Source organism: Antedon bifida, chromosome 7 (genome assembly GCF_963402885.1).
Source record: "Antedon bifida chromosome 7, ecAntBifi1.1, whole genome shotgun sequence".
Taxonomy (NCBI): domain Eukaryota; kingdom Metazoa; phylum Echinodermata; class Crinoidea; order Comatulida; family Antedonidae; genus Antedon; species Antedon bifida.
The window spans coordinates 5,201,532-5,227,098 of NC_136232.1; the positions used below are offsets into that span (position 1 = coordinate 5,201,532).

Below are 25,567 nucleotides of genomic sequence, written 5' to 3' on the forward strand. Positions count from 1 at the left end.
ACAAGATGGATAAACTATTTTATAATTTATCATGCTTATAAACTAAGTCTTATTTGAGGCTTAGGGAATGGAGTTGGAAGAGTAGGGAGTTACAACCCTGGCACTAGGTCAGAATTGAACCCCGTACCTTGGGATTGGAAGGCAAGCATGTTGACAGCTCCACTACAAGTTGTATATCATCATCATTATCTACTTGAGTATCATAAAACGGTGCCAAATTTTTTTTTAACAGAAAACAAAGATTTCTTTTCAACGTTACCTTTAATTTAAAAGCAATTCATCAAGTGACCTTTTTAAAATGTATAATTAATGTTATTGCTTGACGGGTATTTAAGTAGACCTTTAAAAAGTGATATAAGGCTAAAATGAAAGACTGTGATTATACCAATGCTTATTGGAAAGTATATATAGCGTATACATATACAGAATTCAATTATGGATTTTCTACATTTAATTTATGAAGAATTAAATATGAAGTCTAATTTATTTATATGAGTAGATTATCCAGCCTTTCCCTCTATATTTTACAAATATATTTCAACTTTTCCAAGAATTTCATAAAATAAAAATAATTAACTTCATTCTATCCAATTTATGAATAATACTGTCATTTTTAATGAGTAGTACTGCTCAAAATTAAAATTTATCAAACTATAAAAATCAAATTTTCAAATGTTTATCATAATTACATTTAACATTTCATGTCCATTCTGTCTACTGTATTTTCATAGATATAGATTAAACGTGACAACTGTCAGCGAAACAATCTACAAAGCCCATCCACCATCTATTTTAATGTCAGAGCCAGTAATCAGTTTTGACTATAAAAAAAAAACAGATAAAAACTGTACTTAAGCTCTGTCTACACTATCAAACTAGCTTGATGGTAGTGATATACCCATATTTGGGCACATCATATTTTTTTGTCACATAAAGCTTGATAGTTTAGATAGAGCTTAAGGAAAATATATAATGATTTTTATAGCATTGGATATCCATAATGTGCTCAGCAAAAAATTGTTAATTTATAAATATGTTACTACTACGAAGTCTGGTAACCTTACATTTAATCAGTTTACTGTTTATAAACAGTGCATTGAGAACACTCTACAATGTTATGTATATTGTTAATAAAAAGTTGGTTTTTTTTTGGTTGACTTTGAAAAAAAAGAATAAGAAGTTGTATTGTACTGTGAGAAGTTGGCCCAATAAATAATTTTTTTTTTTTTAAAACAATGATTTTAAAATTATTAAAACAGTCGCGGTTACAACATGATGGGATATATTTAAGATCTGAAAGGGCTAAGCAACAGAAGGTACAGTATTCAGAACTGTCACGATTGATTGGGTAAGACCAAAATACATTTGTACAGTAAGTATACAAATTCATGTCACTGGTGATCACAAAACTGTACTTTGGTAACACTGTTATACGTTCAAATACTGCTTATTATATCATAGTTGGTTAGTGATAATGTTATTAGAGTTAAAATAAAGAATATAAAATAATAGATTACCTCATCAGAAGCAATAAATACTATTAAACTGGCAATGTTCTCTGGTGCCCCAAGTTCACCAGTGGGTTGACGGGCAATAAAGTCAGCTAATCCCTGAAATAAATTGAGTTTTATATCATAAAGTTAGTCATATTGCAAATTAGCTGACAAATATTGAAAATAGACTATTAAAAATACAATAAGAATACAGAGATGTACACAAGAATAGTGAGTGAGCCCTCTATTATTTGGAAATAAAATTATATCATTTAGAAAAAAGAATGAAAAATGAAGATAAATAAAATCAGACTTCCAGACATTAATCACTTCCATAGAAAAAACACAACAAAACAATGTTTTCACTTATAAAATGATCAAAATAAACTGTTAAATTTAACTAAAAACCCATTGTCTGACAGATAATTTGACTATTTTTTTTTTATAAACATTTTCTTCCGATCCAGTATTATGTGAAATTAAAATGGCATATTTAACAAAACAAAATAAAAAATTTGTTTTCAGGGGGAAATAATATCTCAGATCTATTCATGCATCCACTATTTGCTACACACAAGGTAGAGTACAAACCAATTTAAGCGAGAACAGTTAGTATTTTGAACATAAATTCTAACAACAGTATATAGTAAATATACACAGTGGTTAACCTTTTTTTCATCGCCTACTGCTTTTATCCTGTCTCTCAGAGAGGGCGTGTCAACAGTTCCTGGACAAATACAATTGCAGCGTATTCCTTGCTTAATATAGTCTGCAGCGATTGCCTTTGTTAGTCCAATCACAGCAGCCTTAGTAGTAGAGTACACACATCTGTTTGGGACACCTATCAAATAGAATAGATAAAGTTATCAAATGGTATTGAATGCAATCAATCAATAAGCAAAGTGCATAAAGTCAGACAGCCAAGGTAGCCAGGTAGTGAATTATAAAGTAAACAAGCTTGGTTGTTCAGATGCTATTCACTCACTGTCATTATTCAGTGTTGTTGTAGCCTTTTCAAATCAAAGAGCAAGGCCAACTCACACAGACAAGTGGTAACGGTAATAAAAATATACAATCTATGTTATTCCTTATGACCATCTTCACAAAACGCGGCGTAGACGAGTGGTTTCCACTCAGAAACAGATTCGACGTTGGACAAGCTACTGTACGCATTTTTCTGCTTACCGTTACTGTGTACTGTTACTGCTCGTCTGTGTAAATTGGCCTTTACACAATAATAATATTAATATTTTTTATTTATATTTTTTTATATAGCAGCATTCAAACGATCATTGCTCATGGCTATGAGGACTTAGATGTTACACTTTTCAACAACATGCTTCTCCTCTAAATGTTATGTCAGTGCTGCCAATAGCATTCATCAGTCCACGACACAGTGGCTGTGTGTGAGCTAGCACATCAGGGTAACCCCCTACTCATCTCAAAAGATTACAAGGTTCTTTAAAGTGCAAACAAGCATTTTGTGTACACTGGACCTGGTTTAATAGTCCTTATCATAGAAGAATAGTATAATACTGTACCTTTCATTGAACTGGCCACAGATGACATATTAATTATGTTTCCACCACCATTTGCCAACATCTGAAAAAGAAAAATATAACCCTGAGTTTAAAGAAAACAATTCAAGGAAAAATAAATTAAGGATAGGAAAAACACTGACATTCACTTTGGGTGCCAGAGGGGGTATTCTTAATCTGTTATCATGAGTGTCTGTCCATTATTGTAAGTACTCACCTTTGGTAGGAAGGCTTTACACATACGATACATTGATTTGATATTTATGTCAAATGACAAGTCCCAGTCTGACTCTGACGTATCTAACAAGGTTCCTTGAAATACCCAACTGCACAAAAAATGAAGAAAAAAACAAGATAAATATATATATCATTCATGATAAACTATAGCTTCTCATAAGCCCTTTTCTCACAGAACAGAGATGGCATGCAAGTAAATTTAGTATTTTGTATATATTATTCAATATTTACCCGGCACAGTTGAAGAGTATATGGACTGTGTCAACTTCCTTTGCAAGAGCAGAGACATCATCATTATTGGTAACATCTAGTTTTCTGATTATAATACCTGAAGATAAAATGGCACAAAAACTATTCACTGTACATGCAAGGCAATATAACAACAGGATGCTGAGCTTTGGAGATCAAAGGGTTTATCTGTGGCTACTACTCAATCAGTTCCACGCCACTTAATAGACACCGGTGCAGTGGATGTACATAGTACAGTACTGTTGGTATTGTATTTTTCGCAGCCAGACATAAGATCAAAGGACTGTTATGAGTTCCTATCTAGACAAGGCAAGCTCAGTGTCCTGTTGTTAGATTGCCTTGGTGTATGTAAAGTCAAACTGAAATTAACAGGTGCAAGAATATAAACACAGGTTCTAACTAATTTTGTGTATGTCCTTGTGCAGTAAGCACCACTGAATACCTATGCTTATAAATAAATATGCTAAATTGCAAAATAAAAATCGGTTAGTTTGGCATTTTAAGAAAATTCATAGATAAATGATATGTACCTTTAATTTCTTTAAGTTCATTTAGTTTTTCTAAATTTACATCTGTTGCATATACAGTGGCACCTTCCTCTACAAAAGCCTTCAAAATAAACATGCAAGATCATTACTTTTAATTGTAGTGTATCTCTCACAAATATGTATACTGTATTTATATATATTAATTATTTAAGCTTATCAAGGGAAAACATTTTGACACTTATTGCGCGCCATACATTGACGTTCCCTACCAGGTGACCGAAATGACCCATCAGCAAACAAAGCAGGCTCATCGTATATCATCATGAGGCGAGCATGAACAACAAACTTAGCCTACTACTTACTACAGAAGAGCCTAGCACGAAAATAAGTTTTGGGATACCAAAGTATTCTCACCTTAACTGCTGCACGGCCAATACCTTGAGCAGCTGCCGTGGCAACCACTATCTTACCATCAAGTCGACCCATATTTCTTCAGTGACTACTTTTTAGGCCCCGACTTAGGCCCTGTGTATTATAAATATAGGAGTTGAGATTAGCTTTTTTTGTTCCATGTGACGAGACGGAGAGAAACTGGGTCGAATAACTACGCATGCGTCGCACATACAACAATCATTATGATGATAATTTATTATTGGAGATTTTAAGCTTGCCGGTTTCCTACTAGGCCACAACACTGGACATTTGACCAATCACAAGGAACGACCGGATTATCGGATGAAATGTCGCGCAATTAAATATAATAGTCAAACCACTTGCGTTATTTTGCGTTTCGCCACTACAGTCGTGGATCCTTTAATAGGCCTATAAATAAACTTCATACTAATGTTTAGCCTGGTGATACGTTTATTAATGTTTATACAATATAGTGTAATAATAATAATAATATAAATATGCCGTAAGCACTGCTACATTAATGCGGAAGAGAGAATGGCGAAAATACAATAAGTTAAGTTTAATTTCTGTGGTTAATTTCGAAATAGATGACAATACGGACTTTTTACTATATACTCCATCTTCATAATTATACATAGTGTCTTATATAATTTTTACTTATGCTTATAAAAGATAAATGATTTTGAACTAAGATTATCAGCTTCACAATATTCATAAGAGTGTTTTAATTCTAGATCATCAACTTTGTCATAAAATGTTTGTAATCTATCACTTAATCGATCATCTCTCATTCGCTGTATTTCCCGTTTTTCTTTATCCCTCTTGTCTTTCTTTTCTACCTCAGTTACTGCGAGAATGTTATCAAAGTGTGTAAGAGAGATCAACTCCTTTTTTGAGCGCACCCTTCCGATCTTAGGACGTTTACGAAGATGTCGGAAGCTTGACGATCTCGTCGTAGGATTTATAAAGTCAGCAGCAGCACACTGCTCATCCTGATCCGAGACTGAATCGCTATCAACTTTAACTGAAGCTTTAAGCCAAGATATTCGTTCCTTTTGATTTATGGGTGCTTTAAATCGATTGAGGTTTCGGTAGTCGATGAGTTTATTCTCGCTGTTATGTTTCTCTGCAGGTAAATTATACTGTGGCAATTTATTATACACATGATTGTCTGATTCTCGCATCTGCATTTCCTTTGATGTATCCAGTTTGTTTGGTAAAGAAGAATGTCTACGGAAAAACACATTACCGATATTTTCTACACGATCGACTTTGGAGATTTTATCAACTTGAGAGTAAAAAGGAATGACACTTCGCGATCTTGAAGTGGAAGAAGTCTTTTCACTTAGCAAAGATGTTTTTGAACCAATATGGTTAGAGTACATTTTTCGTCTAGGTGGAACCGTATTCGCCCTTTCTTGTTTATCATCTTCCTGTATTAAAAAAACAATACAAAACACAAATAAAATCTGTTCTTGTCGGAGAGTCTGGTAAATATGTCAGATGTTGCACTATTAGTATCTTATATTTATAATTGGCTGAAGTATCTCAAATTTCTGTAATTATCATTGGCGATAGATATGTATAAAGAACTCGTGAACCGTAACCACAACTCCTCCCCCCCCCCCCCCACCCCATATGTTCATTGTCTATAGGGACGGTGGCGGTTCCTCAATGTCTGCACTGGTTTGTGCTAATTCCTAAAATCGTGTATCCCCCTGGAATAAACATGACGTCATTGAAGGACATTAAAATCTCCTTTATTAAAATATGAATTAATAGAGAAGTAAATACCTCGGTACAGATCGGAACACCTGCCGGTAAGTCCACCGTTGTATTTGTATCCTGTAATTAATCATTTCCCAAAGTAACAAGATAAGAATAATACGAAGAAGATAATAACTAAAATCGGAAACCGATATCGTTGTTAAAAAATCTATAAGTATCATACGACAGGGATTCTTGTATCGAAGGCAAATGTTTAGTGTTTTGTAGTAGTCACAAATGTCGAAAAGCGTCATTTACATCGATATCCTTTGACATTTATAGCAATGTTTTTTTTTCTAGTCTTACGATTCTTATTGTATGAGTAGGATTTAAGAGACATTGATGTTACTTAAGCATAAGTATATTTCAAAGTCTACAACGTTATTGCATCGGAACTATGATTACAAAAAGGAAATGTTTTGTAGGATGTAGAGATTTGTTGTTGTGATTTATGTAAAAATAGTGAATTCTGGTTTACAATTTTACAATAAAAAAGTACAGTGTACACATGGTTAACAAAACGTGCATTTTGTGTTTGTTTATTTTAAATTATTACATCCAACTAATTTTACTCTTTTCTGGTAATACACAGAAGTGATATAAGCCTAATGTTATTGGTCGTGCCAGAAATAAATCGAGACAATTCCAGGATTTAAACCCATGACCTAATTATGTTAATTAAGAATGTTGACGAAGCACCAGTATCAGTACTGGACGAAAATGTTAAAATTCAATATACTCAACACAGAAAAAATGAGGACCTATTGATTGAGACAGAGGAGGAGATCGAGAGGCAAATAATTAAAATAATAGCGGAGCAGCAATATAATGGATTGAACATAGAGATAGAGAAGGAGATTGTGATGAAGTAAGATAATATGAAGATAAAACAAGAAGAGGAAGGAAAATGATAGCTACGGTATGCTTGATAGTTTAAAAAAGAAAAATACATATTCTGAACCAAAAGAAGAAAACTAAATAGAGAAGCATGGGAAAAGACCTGCCAAATGGCAGATGACAAGGGAATCAATCAATCTTTATTGGAGGACGTGCAAAAGTCTGAATTGTTTAGTATATGTGTTGTTTAGTACATCATATCTCAGTTTTAGGAAAGGAGCAGAATAATATGCTTACCGAATCTGTTCCTTTATAATCAGGTCTCGGACCTCTTTCTCTCTTTCTGAGAGCAACCACAACCTGAGGAATGTCAACACTGGTTAGAGACCTCGACAAAGCTTTTTGACGTTCAAAACACTTTAGTTGCTGAAAAGCATCAAGTTCTTTCTCTTTTATCTCCCAAACACGTTTGCATCTTTGTAGATCAAGACGTTCAAGTGAAAAAGCTAGCTCATTGTCCGCATGCCGGTTACTTATTCGTGCTTCACTCTGGTCAATCGGTACAAAGCCGGTAAATCGTAAAAGACGGCGATTTGGTAAGTCCTCGTGCATCTGGGATGGCTCCATGCTGGTCCATCAGTCGTAAATCTGTACTATTATCATCATCGTATGCCTGGTATTAATAACGTATGTCGTTTGGAAATAGATAATAATATCAAGCATTAATATAGAAAATTAGTCAACAAAATAGGTCCTCAACTATAGCTAGCAAAGTTCCATTATTACTCGACAAGATGCAATTAATTTGAAGCTTGAGGAAATCGGCAAATAATACAAAAGTTTTACTACCTCTAATAATTATAATTGGAAATTGTGCTTGAGAGAGTGAGTAGCCGCTACCAATGTGATATTGCCAAAAACGGTTGATCAAAACACTTTTAGGTTTTGAGAATAACATCCACTGACCAACTTGACCGTTGTTTGTCTTCCTGAGATGAGTTGCGAAATAAATTAACGTTTATTAATACTAAGATGCAAAACAACATGCTATTGACGTATTATTATTGTGTGTTCTTTAAAAGTTAATCTTACCGTGTATTTCTTCTCGTATAATGAGAAACAGAACTATATTATAGAAAAAATCGAGAAATCTGCAGTGCATCTCGAGCGGTAAAACACATTTATCTGTTCGACAGTTGTCATCGTTTGAACTATAATTCTTCACTCGCGTTCACACACAAATCGTTTAATAGTTGTAGCAAAACAAACTGATGATGATAATATATATTCTGCAACCTCTTTCAAAAAAGGCCAAGACAATGGTTTATGTCCATTGACATTGGCACGGTTGAGTGATTCTTGATTGTTGTTTCGTCAATGATGATACTATCAATAATAACTAATAATGAAATGAAAATATTTTTGATTTATCTACATTGCTTTTATTAAATCTTCCATTCTGTTTTTAATTCTGTAACGGTTTTTAATTTTATTATTATTAATAATACATTTTTATTAATAATAAATTCTAACACTACCAAATTTGTCGCATGCTATAATTATAATAAGTGATCAAATATTTTTATTTCAAATGTTAAAAATGCACCACAAACATGGTCTATGGCTTTAATGATTTTAATTTAAATGTTTAAAAAAATAGTAACGAATTTTAATTTTGGGTGCCGTTTATTCCTTTAGATGTTGTTGGCTGTCTAAATAAATATGACACAGGAACATTTAAAGACGTTACAGGTAAAGGATAGAACAACAAGGAGGCTGGTGGTGATGGTAATAGTGGTTCTGGTGTGGTGGGTCAGTGGTGGTCAGACGGATGTCGTGCGAACAGACACGTTGTCGAGTTCAATTCTATTTGCGGGCTAAAACCACAAACACATTTGTAATGAAGCTGTGAACTCATTTGTACATAATGAATACATCTTTAGATATTGTCTTGGTTAATAATTAATCTTAAATCTAATTAAAGTACAAGGTAAATGTGTAGTGGGCTATATAATACTCTTAAATCTACAATGTGATATTGAAATCTCTTTCAAGTATATTTGTTCAGAGTTAATTTATATAAATTAGATTGAGCTCTGTCTAAACAATATCAAACTTTATGTGATAAAAAAAAAGTGATGTGCCCATATATGGACATGATGATTTCATACCACTACCATCACATTTTTTGTTGTAAAACTAGTTTGATAGTGTAGACAGAGCTTTATTTAATTATACTGAAAAACAACGGTAGGCCTATCTATATAATTAGGAACAAAAGTTACGATAAAAGTCTTACTTGACTCGTCGCCCATGGTGACTTAATGTGACAATGACATATGCCAACATGTATTTCGAGTGCATTGACCATTCTGAAGTACCCTTCGTTTCTTTTTGTTTTTATGAGTAGGGCCTATGTCTTTTGAAGTGATACATTCCTTTGTACTTAAAGCTCTGTCTACACTATAAATTTATGTGACAAAAAATAAATGTACATGATGACGTCATATCACTACCATATTTGGGCACGCACATAACACTTGTTTTGTCAAAGTATGATAGTGTAGACAGAGCTTCAGTCTCAAATGGTTGATTACCGTATTGAATAATTCTGTATATTTTTTAAAATACGTTCGTATCGATATAGGCCTAAGGTACTGTATGCAGCCAGATTGATTTTGTGCGATGAAGGCGAGGAAACAGACGTTTCTTCGTCCATTGCTATCTTTGTTTTCCTTTTGTGAGACATTGTAAACTAATATAATAAAATGTTCTTTTAACTTTCCGTATCGATGTAGGCCTAGGCCTAAAGATTATTCTATTCCCCTGCTGCCCAGTGGCATTATTGCCTGATAGGCCTACTTGTGAGGTAAGGTCGAGGAAACGAGGAAACCTCCTCTGGTTTAGTTTATATGCAACTCAGTCCTTTTAACATTTTTCATCATAAGCGCCGATGATGTTTGTTGAGGAAATCGATTGTCTGTTTTTGTCTTCTGACAGTGATTCTCACCCACATATTCCGATCCTATCCGGTTAAAAAAACAGCAGTAATTATTGTTGTCATTTTAAATACTTTTCGCATCATAACACGATAATGGTTAAGCTAAAAATCGATTGTTTTAATTTTACTTGGCCCCCAACAAAGATAATTAACTTAAACTGGTTGTCAGAAACCAGTATGTTTAGTACTCTCCGTTGGGATTAATAGAGATGACCATGGAATAATACTTCTAATTATTATTATTACTGTCATGAGATGACTAATAATAATATCTCATCGGGGTCAATGTTGTACAACATTAATTAGTAGCCTACTGTAGTAACATCGATGGACCGTGTTTCTGTTAGCCTCAACATGGAATTAAATTAAATTTAAACATCGTCTACGTACTGCATTCTAACTTTATTGGATAGTGATTTTAAAGTATCCGAAGTATGTACTAACTCAAAAAATGGTTAAATTAATCTTAATTAATTAAATGTAAATATGGATCTGAGCCATTTTGTACACAATGGGGCAGCAGGAGTAAATTATACTGATACTGATTTTATTGTCCATATAATAGTAACTAATATAAATGGAAATACATTTGAAACTGGCATGAAATATAAAAAAAAAGATATACTATACAAATTCAGAAGATTACAACAAAATACACAAATATACATTAAAAGCTAGGTTATGTATAATACATACAGATTAAAAGTTTTTATCATAAAATTATTAAATAATTATCGTTGTCAGAAGCCTTTTAAAACGGACTGTCATAGATAATTCCATCAATTAGAAATTGTGAAAGGGAAATTAAAAAGAATAATAATACTTAATTTACAACAACAAAAAAATTAAACGTAAAAAATTGCAAAGTAAAATTACCCTAAAAAATTTACATGACCCCGACGTGATTTGAACACGCAACCTTCTGATCTGGAGTCAGACGCGCTACCGTTGCGCCACGGAGTCATTGTTAGGAAAGTCGTTGTAAATATACTACTTATTCTACTTAGATAAGATTCATGTGTTTTGAATTCGGTATTTTGTATTATTGAATAGATATTTAATTATAAAGATTGATTGGAATAATTGAAACTGTTGATTTTCTGTGTTTTTATACATTTTTTTATAGAATAAATAAAAACAAAATAAAATCTACCCACAATACACTTCGTCATTGAAGAATCACGGTCACGTGGTCTTTTCCGTGCCATGTCGAGCTTTGAGAAGGTATGGTTAAAAACTGTGATTGTTTTACTGGCTTATTCATCATAAGTTATGTTCTTTAACAATAAAATATGAAGTCACTGCATGCTAAATATATTTTTACGTTAGGTAGTGTTGTAAATATTTACCAAACTTGTACAGATGACTAAAAATATTACAGAAAATGCACAGGCTTATTCACTCGAGTTGTCGGGAGTGTGACTCGAGACAAACCGGCCAGAGAAAAGCATGTGTGGCTGCTTTGCTCAGAGTGTGTGGCATGGCCGAAACTAAACCTGCCTTTGACCTAACTCTAAGCCTAGCTAACGAAAGTCCATTGAAATGTGATTGATTGTATGTTGTGCTTTTGGATTTATTTATTTTTTTATTAAATTCTGCTAAAATTTTGCTTTTTTATATAAAGAAAGTTATAAATTAAAAAAGTAAATCTAGGCCTAGAAAATAGAAAGCCCCTTTTTAAAATTTTTAATTTTAGTTTCACAGATAAGCCGGATTAAACTAGGCCCTAGTAGTATTTTTTTTTACTAGCCTTGAATGAAGTACTCTGTCTCTGTAGGCCTAGGAACCATTGGTGTATACTGTATGTTGTGCACAATTTGAATGATTTGCCAATTTGAAATTGCTCCTTCGGATCGAGGTGTATTATTATCCTATCCTAGAGTAGCCTATATTTTTTCTTATTTCAGTAGGCCGATTGTAATTTGTGGTATGTCAATGATGCTTTACCTACATTGTATGATATTTAATGATCACAAAATACATTTTCCTGAGACATCACCACGTTACCACACAGTAACATTTTTGTCCTTACTCTGTGTAGGCCTAATTTCAACGTTTATCATTTAACACTTTTTTTCTTGCAGGTGATCATTATTGATGGTAGAGGGCACCTTCTGGGTCGCCTGGCTACCATCGTTGCCAAAAACATTCTTCAAGGTATGATAAAATGATTTCCTTCAAGAAATTTGTTTCTAAACAAATAATTTTTCGGTGATGATGGATAACTGCTGAATCAGTTTTGAAGAAAAACCCTTTACATGCACTACCATCTGAGAAAAAAAAAATTGTCAAACATTTTTGCCAGTGTAGCACCGAACCCCCATGATTAACCACACCGAACCCCCCTACGCTCGCGCTAACCGCTCGCCAATTCGCCAATGGCGACTGGAGTCTCCATTTGGCGAAAATAATTATTGCCTCGTTCGCCAAATAGGCGAAAATACATTTCCAAGCCTAGGCCTAGCCTGGTCGGCGTGACTTCTTATGGGAGCGAGAATTCGCCACACTTCGGTACTTTTTGACTCGGGTACACTTTTTACCACCACAGCATTTTATGTGACGATGTCACGATCGCCGTGTTCATTTTTTTAGTTCTGTTTAAACATGCGCAGAGCGTGCCTCGATGACGTTTTAATGACACACAGTTAATGTGATTGGTTCGTGGCCGGCCGTCGTCGACGTGATGATGAGCGAATAAAAGGGGAAGTCCCTATTCTTCGACGTAGAAAATGAACTTCGAGAAGAAAATATAAACAGAAACATGTGGACGAATACTTCCGTAAACGAGGCTGTTCTGTTATTTAAAATAGGGAATTTTAAATTTAACAAAGTAATTACCTCAATAGTATAATGTTAACATGTTTAATTTTATTTCCCTTTCGATTATTCTAACCGAAAGTTGCGCTTTAAATTGAATAGCTAAGAAACAGCGTATACTACAACGGCAACCCTGGCCAAACCGCGTTTCGGCCGCCTACATAGAATGGGTTACGGCCGCTGCATAGCAAATTCAAAGCTTCTTAAATTTCTGCGGTACATTTGTTCCTAACGTACTTGTTTTATATAATAGATTGATAAATATTCCACTTATTAAATATTTAATAAATCGGTAAATAAAATTGACGTTTCGAAGCAAATATTCCATGATGAGAGGCGACATTTTTCGACATGCCTCGTGTGCGGCGAAGACTAGTTCAGAAAATGGAACAGTCCACTGCGGGGGTTATCCAATCATTAATTAACGCGCTAATACATGCATACCATGCACATTGCCTGGGCGACAGTAATTTAGTAATAAGCGGAGAACTAAATCCCCCGTAAGGAAAATGGTAAACACTGATATTTATGGTAGGGATTATTTTTTTCAGTGGTTGGTCTTGTTGGCTTCTTCGCACGAGGTCCACGCAAAGTCAAATAAAACGATGTGGTTTATCAAACAGAAATATAAATTAGCTTTAATTCAATACTAAATTAGCCAGATTTTGATAATGAGAAAGACTCAAAAATTCAATTTTTATCGTTAAAATTGACATATGAGGCGGATGTACATAATAATAATAACCGATTTACGTATCAAAATAAAGAGTATTTAAAGCCTGATAACATGCAACAAAAATTACTCCACCACCTATTATGGACCTCGTGCGATCGGGTGCGAAAATGGGTAGGTGTTTTCCAAAGTTATTTTTAGCGCGCGGATTTCGGCTCGCCGGCTTTTGTACCTCATTTTTAACTCGCGTTTTCTATTAAAATATTTAATAAACATAGATTAAAAATATATAAAAATAATCCCTTAAACAAGATCTTTCCAGGCATATAATTTTTATTCTCATAGGTACATAAGAAATAGTATATTTTTAACTTCAAAGACACGTCACTTTTTGAAATTTCACGAACGTGTTAAAATCGCGGTAACGAAAATCAGCTTCATTGGGATACCTAATAATAATAATATATAAATGTAAAAGAAGTAAAATAACAAACAAATACATGCATTATTTATTTAATTAACATTTTTGCGAATTTTTATGTTTTTTTAAATTTGGCTAAAGGATTTTCAATTTGGCTAATGTTTTTCAAAACCTTTCGCCATTTTGGCGAACGAAAATTTGACCTTAGCGCGAGCGTAGCCCCCATGATTTAAACCACACCGAACCCCCATGATTTAAACCACACCGAACCCCAATGATGAACCACACCGAACCCCAATGATGAACCACACCGAACCCAATGATGAACCACACCGAACCCAATTTAACTAAGTCCGACAAATTACCATAATTAGCCACATCATGCAGTTTACGATGGGCCAGTTACAAGATCAGTTCCTCTAAAAATGTCTTCATGGACTAATTATCGCTAAGTTTGCTGGGTAGATCACCAACTTACCCGGATAAATAAATAACATTCCCATCAAGTAGTAAATCTATATCATGTTCTTATTTCACTATTTTTCATAGGTCAAAGGATCGTCGTGGTAAGATGTGAAGGTATTAACATTTCTGGAAGTTTCTACAGAAACAAATGTAAGTAATTACAAACTGCTTTAAATTCTCTCTTTTCTGACAAAAAGAAACATAAACGTTTAGTAATATGTCTATGATGTTTTACCTACATTGTTTGATTTAATGAAAAAAACATTCAATTTCTGAGACATTTACATATCATAAAAATGATTTTGATTGAAATTTATAGTTAATAGTTATCAGTTCTTGACTAATGTTCTTAAAAGCCGAAAGTTAGTAATGTGTATGTATTATTAATTTTCGATAGTGAAGTATCTTGATTTTCTGCGTAAACGATGTAACACGAAGCCTTCCCGTGGCCCGTACCATCTTAGAGCACCAAGCAAGATGTTCTGGAGAGTAGTCCGAGGTAAAGTTAATACTTTTAACGATTTTTACCAATGACATTTATAGAAAACCACATCAATGATGAATTCTTTTTTTCTGGATATTCTATGACAGTTTTTGACATTTGAAATCTGAGATGTGTGTGTATTGCCATGGACATAAGAGTTAAATCCTGGTGTAGCAAGTGCCCTTTGCGCCTTCAATGTTCCGCAGTTCTATGTGATAGCATTGACGCTGCTAGACAAACACATTTTATTTTGGGAAAAAAAACATGATGTGGTCTAGTACTACCCTGTAATTAACAAATATAAAATATGTGACTGTCCATGAGATTTCTTTTCACATGTTTAGTGTATGGACCATGTGCAATAGTACTTGCCTGTTCCAATTAAAAACTGTAGGGATGTATATCGGTTAATTCTCCCATACAGCATTGTTTAATCATTCACTATTTTGTGATTGTTCATTAATTGAATGCTTATTTCATATCAGGTATGCTCCCACACAAGCTAGCCCGTGGAAAGGAAGCTTTAGAGAAACTGAAGGTGTTTGAAGGCATTCCACCTCCATACGACAAGAAAAAGAGAATGGTTATACCTGCCGCTCTTAAAGTACTCAAACTTAAGCCCAACAGAAAGGTTAGTATGACAGTTGTACTTCCAAGCCTAGAGTACTAAGTATTACAGTATATATTAAGGTTTATGAACGTAGTTTGAGCAAGGTGATCATGAATAATTTCAAGGGATCTACTTTCAACATATCAACATTAATAGAGTTTTTGTACAGTATCAACATGTCGATGATGGCTTATTCAGCGGAATGAAACATATGTGATTCTAAAATTAAACTACTGAGACATGTTTTCCCATTCAACATAATTATTAGCTTTTTAGGGATCCACTCATCAATACATTTTTATTTAAAAATTAAATTCCCTAGAATGTGAATTTCTATGTACCTTGTTCAAATGTGCAAATATGGTATTGTTATCTTAATGCAGTTTCGTAAAGATTTTGTATTTGATGGCTTTTAGTTTTGTGATCTCGGACGTCTCGGCCACGAAGTTGGATGGAAGTACAAGGATGTTGTAGAAACGTTGGAGACAAAACGTAAAGCGAGGTCGCAAATCCGGTATGAGAGGAAAAAGAAGTTGCAGGTGTGTTGACATTGAAATTTGATATTCAGATTTAGTATTGGGTATACTCTATACTATACCACTGATGTTTATATCATTGAAGAATAGGTGTTTTTTTTCAAGCAACTTTTTGAGCCTTTGACAATGCAATCCAGTCTATATTTTAGTAGTAATGATCATATTTTAGTAGTGAATTTATTTAACTATGTCTTTTTCAATATTTACGGGCTGAACTATTTTTTTAGCTCTTCACATGATATATGTTTTATTCCTGTTTATAACCTATTTTTGGGTAAATAGAAAGAAAGAAACTGGGTGCCCAAAACCGCAACATTTCAGTAGATCTTTTAATAACTTTTTGTTTGCGTCTGTGATGATATGTAACTCTCTGATCATCAATAAATGAGAGAAAACAATTTACATGCACTACCATCTGAGACAAAATGCAAATGAGCAAAATGTTATATGACCCATTATACTATTATTCAATACACTGAACGTGTGCATATTATATGTACAAAGGTTAAGACCTTACATAATGAGTGTTGGAAATAATATCTCAATATATCATACAATTCTTGTATTTTAATCTTTCAGAGCATCCGAAAACAAGCTGCTGAAAATGTGATGCCCCAGATCTCAGAACAACAGAAATTCATTGAATCTTGCGGCTACCGTTAATATTTAAAAAGAAACTTTATAAAATCTGCAGGTACTTGTTAAATTTCCTAATTTAATTTCAAACATTCTATAAATGACACTTGTTTTCATTGGTATTTGCTATTTAAATTTGTCTGTGATGATGACCGTATTCTCTGATCATTCATAGATGAGAGAAAACCTTTACATGCACTACCATCTGAGACTAAATGCCAATGTTCATCTTATACAATTTGTGAATATCGCAGATTTCATTATTAAATTTAGTATTTTAGCCTAAATGCCTTGAAAACACTTTTGTCAAGTTCCATTTCATGTTCATTTTTTTTTTCTTTCAAAACCATTACAGTAGTTGACCTTAGGTTTATGAGATATTATAACCCATCATGTTCCAAATGTTACATGAGTTATATATAGAAAGACCTTACTCCACCCAGGTGTACAAATGGGTACCTGGTAAGGTCAAGACACAACTTCACGTTATGGGCCCAGAGTATGTTTCCATACTTGTTTGATAAAAAAAAATGAATAGAGTAATAATATGTACAGCGTTTCACAACATTAGGAGCTTTATAAATATTATTATTAACTAATTAAATATGTACAATGTAGCTACCACTGGAACTGGAATAATGCTGTAAATTATGAATGTATTCTAATTTCTATTAATGTACATGACCTTTAAAAGTTAATAAACGCTAATTCAGTTGAATATTTCTTGCAGAGAATTGTCAACAAGCTGTATGGTTACAGATGCAAAGTTTTAATATTAATGAAGAATAGACAATATATTTCTGGATTGTGGATCATCTTGTCTAGAATAACATGCTCAAAGGACACAAAAAACAAAGCAATTAAAATGTCAACATCTTTGTATAATAAACCTTACTGCAGGTTAAAATATGTGTTATGGTTTTATTTTTCGTATAATGTGTTGAATTTGAAAAAAATACTTTTATATACCGTATATAGTAACTTTTTCAAAACTGAAAAAGCTTGGCAAAATATGCATATCTGCAGTAGAACCCCTCCTATGGTACACCACTATATTGAGGGAACATGTTCCCATGGGGCAAAGATATATTTTAACATTAAAGATGTATTGTCCCCCTGAAAAAATAATTCTTAAAATTTTTGTTGAATATGCCATTTTAATGTAACATAATAGTTATCCACTTTCACCAAAAATTGGATCGGAAAAAAAAATGTATTTACCAGAAAAAACTGTAATTTAAAGCAAAAAATGATCAAATTGGCTGCCAGCCAATGAGTTTTTGGTTGAATTTAACCATTTATTTTGTCATTTTATAAGCATTTTTTTCAGGTTTTTTTCTACAGAAGTGATTCATAATCTGATTTAATAAATCTTCATTTTTTATGTTTTTGTTTATCTTTAAGGTCAACACTTATTACGGGTTATTAATATCTCCTTTGAATATAGGGTACATTTCTATTTTATTGAGGGGACACCTTCCTAGGCCTTATCCGAGGCCTTTTGATGGGTTCTAAAGGTGTCCAATTAATAGGTGTTCTACTCGGTAACTAGTTTTGTTGATTTTAGTTTGGAAGTTTTATTTATTAGATTAAAAGTACAATACTGTACATCTGATGTAGAATATTTCCTATAAAGGAGATTGTGAAAATCGATTTCACAATGCAGTATAACGTGCTAATTGGCTGAATACAGCAACACCTGAATATTCGATACATCTTTGCACTTTAACATCCGTTATGACGAGATTCTTTTCTATACATATCAATTTTGTTGATTATCATTTCCCTAATTTTTGTCTCACAAAAATTGTTCGTGTGTAGAATTCATTGTCACAATGATAGAATGCTTATCCTCAAACTTCCTACCTTGAAACAAAAAGGAAGTGAAAATTGATTTCTAAAATACACAACAGATGTTTATGATTTTTAGAAAATTAACCTGTCTTTTTCAACGTTCGAGATCACAGAGTTTAGAGACAGAGCATTAAGTGTATGTAGCGTTTACATAACTGGAGGATATGAAAGCTGATGGTTTATTGATTTTGGTGAAGTGATAAATGTGTTTTCGGTTGTTTCAAAGCCTTTGTGTTCAGTTCATTATTGATTTAACATTTTTATTTACGTAATGAAAGATACAGTTCAACTACTATGATTACAGATATCTTAAACGAATAGAAGAATAGAAACCCATTAAGGTCTTACTGCATTAGAAGATCGGTTCTCGTTAGATCACCAAAGTTAAGCAACGTTGGGCCTGGTTGCGTTTTGGATGGGAGACCATCTGAAACTTGCGTCGGGTGGTGTATATACCGGAGAATGATATTTTTGGACTAGCATGGGTCTGAGTATCTGTACCATGCTGATTAGTCATACTGTACACACTATACTCTCATTACCTCGTCCTTCAGATGGGATGTAAAAAGAAGTTTGTACACGATTCGAAAAGAGTAGAGATCGTCTCCTGGTGTGCTGGTCTTTTAGGCTGGCTGCAGAATTTTCTCCGTTGTTAAGCTTGAAGATCAAAATAAATACCTTGCCTCATTAGATACTATTTGCCCGAACAAACTTTTGTAGGTACTTGAGAATTAGTCGCAATCAAAAAGTAAGTGTTTATACAATAAACCAATTTAATATCTCTTCAACAACTTTTATTTCTTTGGCAAAATAAATTTTCAAAAAACAATTCAAACAATTCAGAGCCAGACACAATACTTATAATTACATTCTGGTGAAGCATGAGAAATCGTATAATGTCCTTTTATAATTATTGTCTTTTCTAATTCCTTTTCTAGCTAATGAAATTCAACAGATAAGTATTCTTTTCTAGGCCCCTATAATAATGTATATGATTATATAATTTATTATACTTAGCTACCACATCAGTTAAAGCATGAGGTGCAAAATATAAACACAGCTCAATCAGTATACCCTGCAATGTAGCTGCAATACATAGTACTACCAATAACAATTGCCATACAATACATTTATATATGTATTCTGCAACATTGATAACGGTAATGATTAGTATACACCATGCATTAATAATACATTAGGACACATGTTTATATTTACAATTAGGACACTCCCAATGCCACACCCTAAGTCTGATAGCAATACACTCCGTGTACATTAGGGATATATTATTTTACGTCATAAATAGCAGTATACCCCTCATTTCACCCGCCACACCTCAGAAGAAGTTAACAATACACTTAGTCTAAACAATCAATTTCATACTCAACAGAAATTTTTAATTTACAAAACGAAAATAAGAAATTTGTGCAAGATAGAATTCTTGTGTTAGTGAAACTGGAACACAGAAGTTAACATACAGTAGATATAGTTTGCATACTGTATTTTATAAAGCTATTATACAATAGAGAGTTCATAAATATAGCTTTGATCATGGACCAATAAATTAGATTTAAATTAGATTTAATTTATAGGTCCATGCTTTGATATAAAGGTGTTAGGATTAGGTGGCTGAACTCGCTGATTGCTCAATAGACTGCTTTGACGTCTGCTTGACTTTGTAGTCGTTGAGGGCAGCCTTGATAGCATCTTCAGCCAACACTAAAAAAATTAGGATAAAAATATAAATGCTGTATTGTATTAAAAATACTATAGTCAACACAAGTCAAATGTTTTTTCGAATATAATTTTTTCGAATATAATTTTTTTCCAAATATTTGTTCAATATAGTACAGTAGAACCCCTGTGTGGAGCACCTCTATTCAGGGGACATATTAAAGGGTCCATTTTCTGTGAATTTCCGGGCATCGTTTGGTGGCAGCACTCGACACAAAGGGACCCTTTAGGGGAGAAGAAAGTTGTGGTATGTGTCGTCCACACCTGTGTGCAATTCAGCCCCGTAGGATGAAAGTCGCAGGTTATCTCTCACTTACATTTACAACAACTATTCAGGAGGCAACCTTATTAAGGAGACATTTTGTTGGGTATAGAAGGTGTCCCCTTAATAATGGTCTTAATATATATAAGAATCTAATTGACTATAAGTAAACATACTTGAACAATGAAGCTTGACCGGTGGAAGACACAATTCTTTTGCAATATCTTTGTTCTTGATTTCAGTGGCCTCATCCAGCTACAAAGTGTAAAAAAAAAAAAAAAGAAATGCACTCAATGAATGAAGAAATAAAAGTTAAAATTGATTGAACTTTAATAATATTAATAATACTAAGCATTTATAAAGCACTCTTAAACTGCTGTCTCACAGAGTGAAAAAGAGTAGAAATCTATTAGAACAAGTGAATTTTAAGAAGAGGCTTAAATTGCTTATTGTGACGGATGTAAAATGGAAGCCGATTCCAGATCAATGGTGCTTGAGCAAAAAAACCTTTTGGGAGTGAAAACTTTGTTTTAACTCTCTTGTCTGTTGTTTGTTCAGACTTGGAAAGGTGCAGATAATTTCAACATGTAATATTTTTATTTATTTCTCGCCCCAAACAGCTACATGTTGTAGCTTATAGTTTACCACGGCTGAAAAAATGGGTATTTGGAAACTGGGACTGGGCATGCGCACACCCAAAAGCACGTATGGGAAAAGAGAGTCATTTGCTGCGTTTTTTGTAAGAAATATTTTTTGTTTATTATTAACAGAGTATATCCCAGATGGTTTGGGTACGAAATTTGGCAAAAATAAATTTGACTAGGATTTCATTAACAAAGGAAAATGGCCAATGACATAATGTCTATATTTAGCCTACTCACAGTCTTTCCTTTCACCCATTCAGTGGCTAAAGAACTTGAAGCAATCGCTGAGCCACAACCAAATGTCTTGAATTTAGCATCAACAATTTTACCATCATCATCAACTTTGATCTGAAAGCAAGAACGTCAAAAAATCAGATACCTGTACCTGTAAATACAACGACTAAAATTGTTTTAGCCAAAAACTTTATTTTTATCCAATAATACATCTTTTAGGGTTGAAGAATCCTTTTATTGGGAGTGTGGAAGATTAAAAATAAAGAATTTTTAAATCATATTTTCATTTTTAAGTTCATAATCATAGAATTCGACTAAATGATGTGCACGTCACTACCTGAAGTTTCATAACATCACCACATGCTGGCGCTCCAACTAATCCAGTTCCAACATTCGCATCTTCTTTATCCAATGCGCCCACATTACGTGGGTTCTCATAATGATCGATCACCTATTAAAAAACAATCATCATATTTCATTAAAGATTCAATGCAATCGATCAATAATGTACATGTTGTAAACAAATCTTTATTTATTCAAACTCTAGAAGAAACTAGCCTACTACTAGATAGAGGTCTAGCTAAATACATCATTTATTCATTCAATTACATGAAGTGAAGAAAAAAACAAAGCAACCTACAATAACATAACTTTATTTATATTGTGACGACAATGAGATAAAAATGGGCTTTATTAAACTACAAAACAAAAGTGTGATTGAAGGGCGAAACGACCAGGCATGAAAACGCCACAAGGCAAAAGACGAATTGCGCATGCTATTTATTACATAACATGTGAAGTAAACAAGCAATGTTATTAATTTAATTACACGTAAATTTCATGTTTTCACTCACATTCTTATGATAACTTGACGATAAACTAACGATAGCATTTCTCTTTTGGAGAACCAAACGCAGCGATTTTCCAAATTCACGGGCAAGTGCCATTATTTTAGAGTCTTCTTTTGATGCGTTTTATTATTTTTTTAAGAATATGGATGGATGGGTCATGAGTTTATTTTGTGGTTGTTTTGCGCCCTCTCAACTCAGGCCTGACTTAGAGGGCGCAATACACAATTTAAAAAACAGGAGGTATATTCAGAGCGTCATTCTGACGATGGAGCATTCTCCTCTTTTAGTTTGCAAAAGTAATCTCGAAAAGAACTTCATGTGGAAAAGAAGCCCACCCAAGAGTACTAAAAAATGAAGGAGCACATGGGCTTCTTTTCGAGGTTTTATGGTAGTCTATTTAATGGAAAATAATGCCATGCAACTTTGTTTCTGATTTTAAAAAAGGTCCACTTGTTTTAGGCCTGACATTTACAACCCTCAAAATATCTCTCTTTTAAAATAAAGAAAAACAATATTCATTATTTTATTTATTTATTTATTTTTAATTTTTTTTTTTTTTTTATTTAAAAAAAAAAAATATCCGTAGAGGTTCGAACTCAATCTACTAGAGCTGAGAGTACCCAAACCTGAGCATTACCCGTTAGGCCACAAAGTAGTACATGACTGAACAGCTGATAATAGTCTATTTATACGTGTATTACGTAATTCATCAGTACGTCATAACTATCATATTAACTTTGTTAAAACCAAAATGATCAGTTAGCTCAGTCGCCTGAGCGTCGTGTTGACAACACGTATGTCGTGGGTTCGATTCCCACGCTGGTCGGTGGAATAGAGTTAAAGGCATGCGGCCACTGTGTTTGGGGTTCACAGAATTATACGTCCCCCTTTCCACCACACACCATGAGGCGACAACATCAATGCATCTGGTGATGTGCTGGAAACGACCCCAAAAGGCTGTGGCAGGGCCTTAGTGCTGAGGCAGGGAGAGCACATTTAACATCTTTTTTTATTTAATTTTTTTTTTCAACCCGTATTTGATCTCGTAAATTTTATGTTTGCCGCCCTCAATTTTAAAAGAAATTGAATTTATATTTTCATCGCAGGTGTACGAAACGGTTTGGTATGCCGTGCGTTGTTATGCAATGGTTATGCAGGTGTAGTGGGAAAGATGGTATTGTTTAGTCATTCGCGGTCAACACGCCACACCGTTAAATTTTGATTTTGTTAATCAATGTTGCTACATTGGTAGCGAAAATGTCCGGTTCATACAAGATATTCTATTGTAAAATGTTATGAATAAACTTTGATAGTAGTTGCTGTGTATGGCCGCACCGTCCCCAGAATAAACATGTTTTAAACAGATAGTTTGTCTTCGATGGTTTTTGTATGGGGATAATGGAGAGTAAAATAAGATCAAATATAGAACATTTGCAAAGATGCCGATTTTTAGACCATTTCGAAGCTTAGACTAATTCCGCCGCCGGGCTAGGCCTTAGGCATATACGAAGTCGAGTTTTAAAGTAGAAAACCCCACCTAAAATGTTGAAGTCACATCTGGATTGTTGAAATTTTAACATTATCATAATTATCATAGGTGATTATGTATAGTTATAAGTATATGTGCAAATCTTGACTCTATTTTCATTATTAGCTCTGCCCCAACCATGGTGGGCTAGTACTGGAGACTTAACATTTAATTTCATATGTTAATGAATTATAGGTGCACTTTCCGATGACAAGCTCTATTGTCGTCCCTGGTGAGTCTTATATAGTTTGTTTCATATAATTTAAAATCATGTAAAGTGCCATTTTTTTGGGCGGGAACCTATGCAGCTCGATTTTTCAAAATTATCTTTGCTCAGCCCCAAGAATGGTGGGGTACTGAAGATTCCTATACATGTTTGAAAAAATAATAGATGTCATTTCCGGAGACCTTGCAGCTTTATTTTAAACAGTTTGGTATGCCGTGCGTTGTTATGCAAATGAGTTTGTGCAGGTGTATTATGAGGAAGATGGTCAACACGTCACACTGTTAAATTTTGATGTTGTTAATCTTTACATTAGAAGATTGTTCAAATCATGTAAATAAAACATTTTCCGGCCGGGAACCTATCAGCTCCCCTCTTTTAGTTTGCAAAAGTAATCTCGAAAAGAACTTCATGTGGAAAAGAAGCCCACCCAAGAGTACTAAAAAATGAAGGAGCACATGGGCTTCTTTTCGAGTTTTTATGGTAGTCTATTTAATGGAAAATAATGCCATGCAACTTTGTTTCTGATTTTAAAAAAGGTTCACTTGTTTTAGGCCTGACATTTACAACCCTCAAAATATCTCTCTTTTAAAATAAAGAAAAACAATATTCATTATTTTATTTATTTATTTATTTATTTTTTATTTATTTATTTTTTTTATTTAAAAAAAAAAATATCCGTAGAGGTTCGAACTCAATCTACTAGAGCTGAGAGCACCCAAACCTGAGCATTACCCGTTAGGCCACAAAGTAGTACATGACTGAACATCTGATAATAGTCTATTTATACGTGTATTACGTAATTCATCAGTACGTCATAACTATCATATTAACTTCGTTAAAACCAAAATGATCAGTTAGCTCAGTCGCCTGAGCGTCGTGTTGACAACACGTATGTCGTGGGTTCGATTCCCACGCTGGTCGGTGGAATAGAGTTAAAGGCATGCGGCCACTGTGTTTGGGGTTCACAGAATTATACGTCCCCCTTTCCACCACACATCATGAGGCGACAACATCAATGCATCTGGTGATGTGCTGGAAACGACCCCAAAAGGCTGTGGCAGGGCCTTAGTGCTGAGGCAGGGAGAGCACATTTAACATCTTTTTTTTTTATTTAATTTTTTTTTTCAACCCGTATTTGATCTCGTAAATTTTATGTTTGCCGCCCTCATTTTTAAAATAAATTGAATTTATATTTTCATCGCAGGTGTACGAACCGGTTTGGTATGCCGTGCGTTGTTATGCAATGGTTGTGCAGGTGTAGTGGGAAAGATGGCATTGTTAGTCATTCGCGGTCAACGCGCCACACTGTTAAATTTTGATTTTGTTAATGTTGCTACATTGGTAGCGAAAATGTCCGATTCATGCAAGATATTGTATTGTAAAATGTTATGAATAAACTTTTATGGTAGTTGGTGTGTATGGCCGCACCGTCCCCAGAATAAACATGTTTTAAACAGATAGTTTGTCTCCGATGGTTTTTGTATGGGGTTAATGGAGAGTGAAATAAGATCAAATATATTCCAAAGTAGACTAATTCCGCCGTCGGACTACTATACGAAGTCAAGTTT

The 25,567-nt window shown here is 33.8% G+C and overlaps 3 protein-coding genes and 5 non-coding genes across 8 annotated transcripts; 5 read left to right on the forward strand and 3 right to left on the reverse strand.

Annotated features, from left to right (window-relative positions):
• Window positions 1–36: 36 nt before the first annotated feature.
• Window positions 37–18,995, reverse strand: LOC144847354 (dehydrogenase/reductase SDR family member 6-like). Its single transcript, XM_078703652.1, has 9 exons — window positions 18,984–18,995; window positions 4,420–4,565; window positions 4,048–4,126; window positions 3,500–3,596; window positions 3,249–3,357; window positions 3,035–3,095; window positions 2,162–2,334; window positions 1,518–1,610; window positions 37–821 (listed from the first exon to the last, which is right to left on the reverse strand). The coding sequence occupies exons 2-9, from the start codon at window positions 4,489–4,491 to the stop codon at window positions 768–770; spliced, it is 738 nt and encodes a 245-aa protein (XP_078559778.1). The 5' UTR covers window positions 4,492–4,565; window positions 18,984–18,995; the 3' UTR covers window positions 37–767.
• Trnaw-cca (transfer RNA tryptophan (anticodon CCA)) lies at window positions 10,916–10,987 on the reverse strand. The gene has a single exon. It is a non-coding gene; the product is annotated as a tRNA-Trp (tRNA).
• On the forward strand, window positions 11,168–17,573 carry LOC144847356 (large ribosomal subunit protein uL13-like). Its single transcript, XM_078703654.1, has 8 exons — window positions 11,168–11,248; window positions 12,109–12,181; window positions 14,485–14,550; window positions 14,798–14,899; window positions 15,370–15,515; window positions 15,911–16,033; window positions 16,610–16,724; window positions 17,397–17,573. Exons 1-7 carry the CDS (start codon window positions 11,231–11,233, stop codon window positions 16,691–16,693), a joined length of 612 nt encoding a protein of 203 aa, XP_078559780.1. The 5' UTR covers window positions 11,168–11,230; the 3' UTR covers window positions 16,694–16,724; window positions 17,397–17,573.
• Window positions 11,953–12,022, forward strand: LOC144849273 (small nucleolar RNA SNORD34). Its single transcript, XR_013613969.1, has one exon. It is a non-coding gene; the product is annotated as a small nucleolar RNA SNORD34 (small nucleolar RNA).
• On the forward strand, window positions 12,229–12,304 carry LOC144849268 (small nucleolar RNA Z195/SNORD33/SNORD32 family). The gene has a single exon (XR_013613965.1). It is a non-coding gene; the product is annotated as a small nucleolar RNA Z195/SNORD33/SNORD32 family (small nucleolar RNA).
• LOC144849271 (small nucleolar RNA SNORD34) lies at window positions 14,616–14,683 on the forward strand. The gene has a single exon (XR_013613968.1). It is a non-coding gene; the product is annotated as a small nucleolar RNA SNORD34 (small nucleolar RNA).
• On the forward strand, window positions 16,802–16,881 carry LOC144849267 (small nucleolar RNA Z195/SNORD33/SNORD32 family). Its single transcript, XR_013613964.1, has one exon. It is a non-coding gene; the product is annotated as a small nucleolar RNA Z195/SNORD33/SNORD32 family (small nucleolar RNA).
• A 303-nt stretch (window positions 18,996–19,298) lies between the features above and the next one.
• Window positions 19,299–22,406, reverse strand: LOC144847522 (iron-sulfur cluster assembly scaffold protein IscU-like). Its single transcript, XM_078703924.1, has 6 exons — window positions 22,249–22,406; window positions 21,732–21,845; window positions 21,398–21,508; window positions 20,693–20,771; window positions 20,119–20,239; window positions 19,299–20,062 (listed from the first exon to the last, which is right to left on the reverse strand). Exons 1-5 carry the CDS (start codon window positions 22,339–22,341, stop codon window positions 20,142–20,144), a joined length of 495 nt encoding a protein of 164 aa, XP_078560050.1. The 5' UTR covers window positions 22,342–22,406; the 3' UTR covers window positions 19,299–20,062; window positions 20,119–20,141.
• Window positions 22,407–25,567: the final 3,161 nt, after the last annotated feature.

Bases quoted from the DNA above. Each gene is read 5' to 3' on its own strand.
- LOC144847354 (XM_078703652.1), bottom strand. From the start codon at position 4,491: ATGGGTCGACTTGATGGTAAGATAGTGGTTGCCACGGCAGCTGCTCAA. The intron at 3,597-4,047 runs GTACATATCATT...TTTTATCTTCAG, and splicing joins TGAACTTAAAGAAATTAAAG to GTATTATAATCAGAAAACTA. The intron at 822-1,517 runs GTAATCTATTAT...TTTTTTTTATAG, and splicing joins TATTTATTGCTTCTGATGAG to TCAAAACTGATTACTGGCTC.
- LOC144847356 (XM_078703654.1), top strand. The intron at 14,900-15,369 runs GTAAAGTTAATA...ATTTCATATCAG, and splicing joins GTTCTGGAGAGTAGTCCGAG to GTATGCTCCCACACAAGCTA. The intron at 16,034-16,609 runs GTGTGTTGACAT...TTAATCTTTCAG, and splicing joins AGAGGAAAAAGAAGTTGCAG to AGCATCCGAAAACAAGCTGC.
- LOC144847522 (XM_078703924.1), bottom strand. From the start codon at position 22,341: ATGGCACTTGCCCGTGAATTTGGAAAATCGCTGCGTTTGGTTCTCCAA. The intron at 21,509-21,731 runs GTAGTGACGTGC...TCTTGCTTTCAG, and splicing joins GTGATGTTATGAAACTTCAG to ATCAAAGTTGATGATGATGG. The intron at 20,240-20,692 runs GTATGTTTACTT...TAATTTTTTTAG, and splicing joins GGTCAAGCTTCATTGTTCAA to TGTTGGCTGAAGATGCTATC.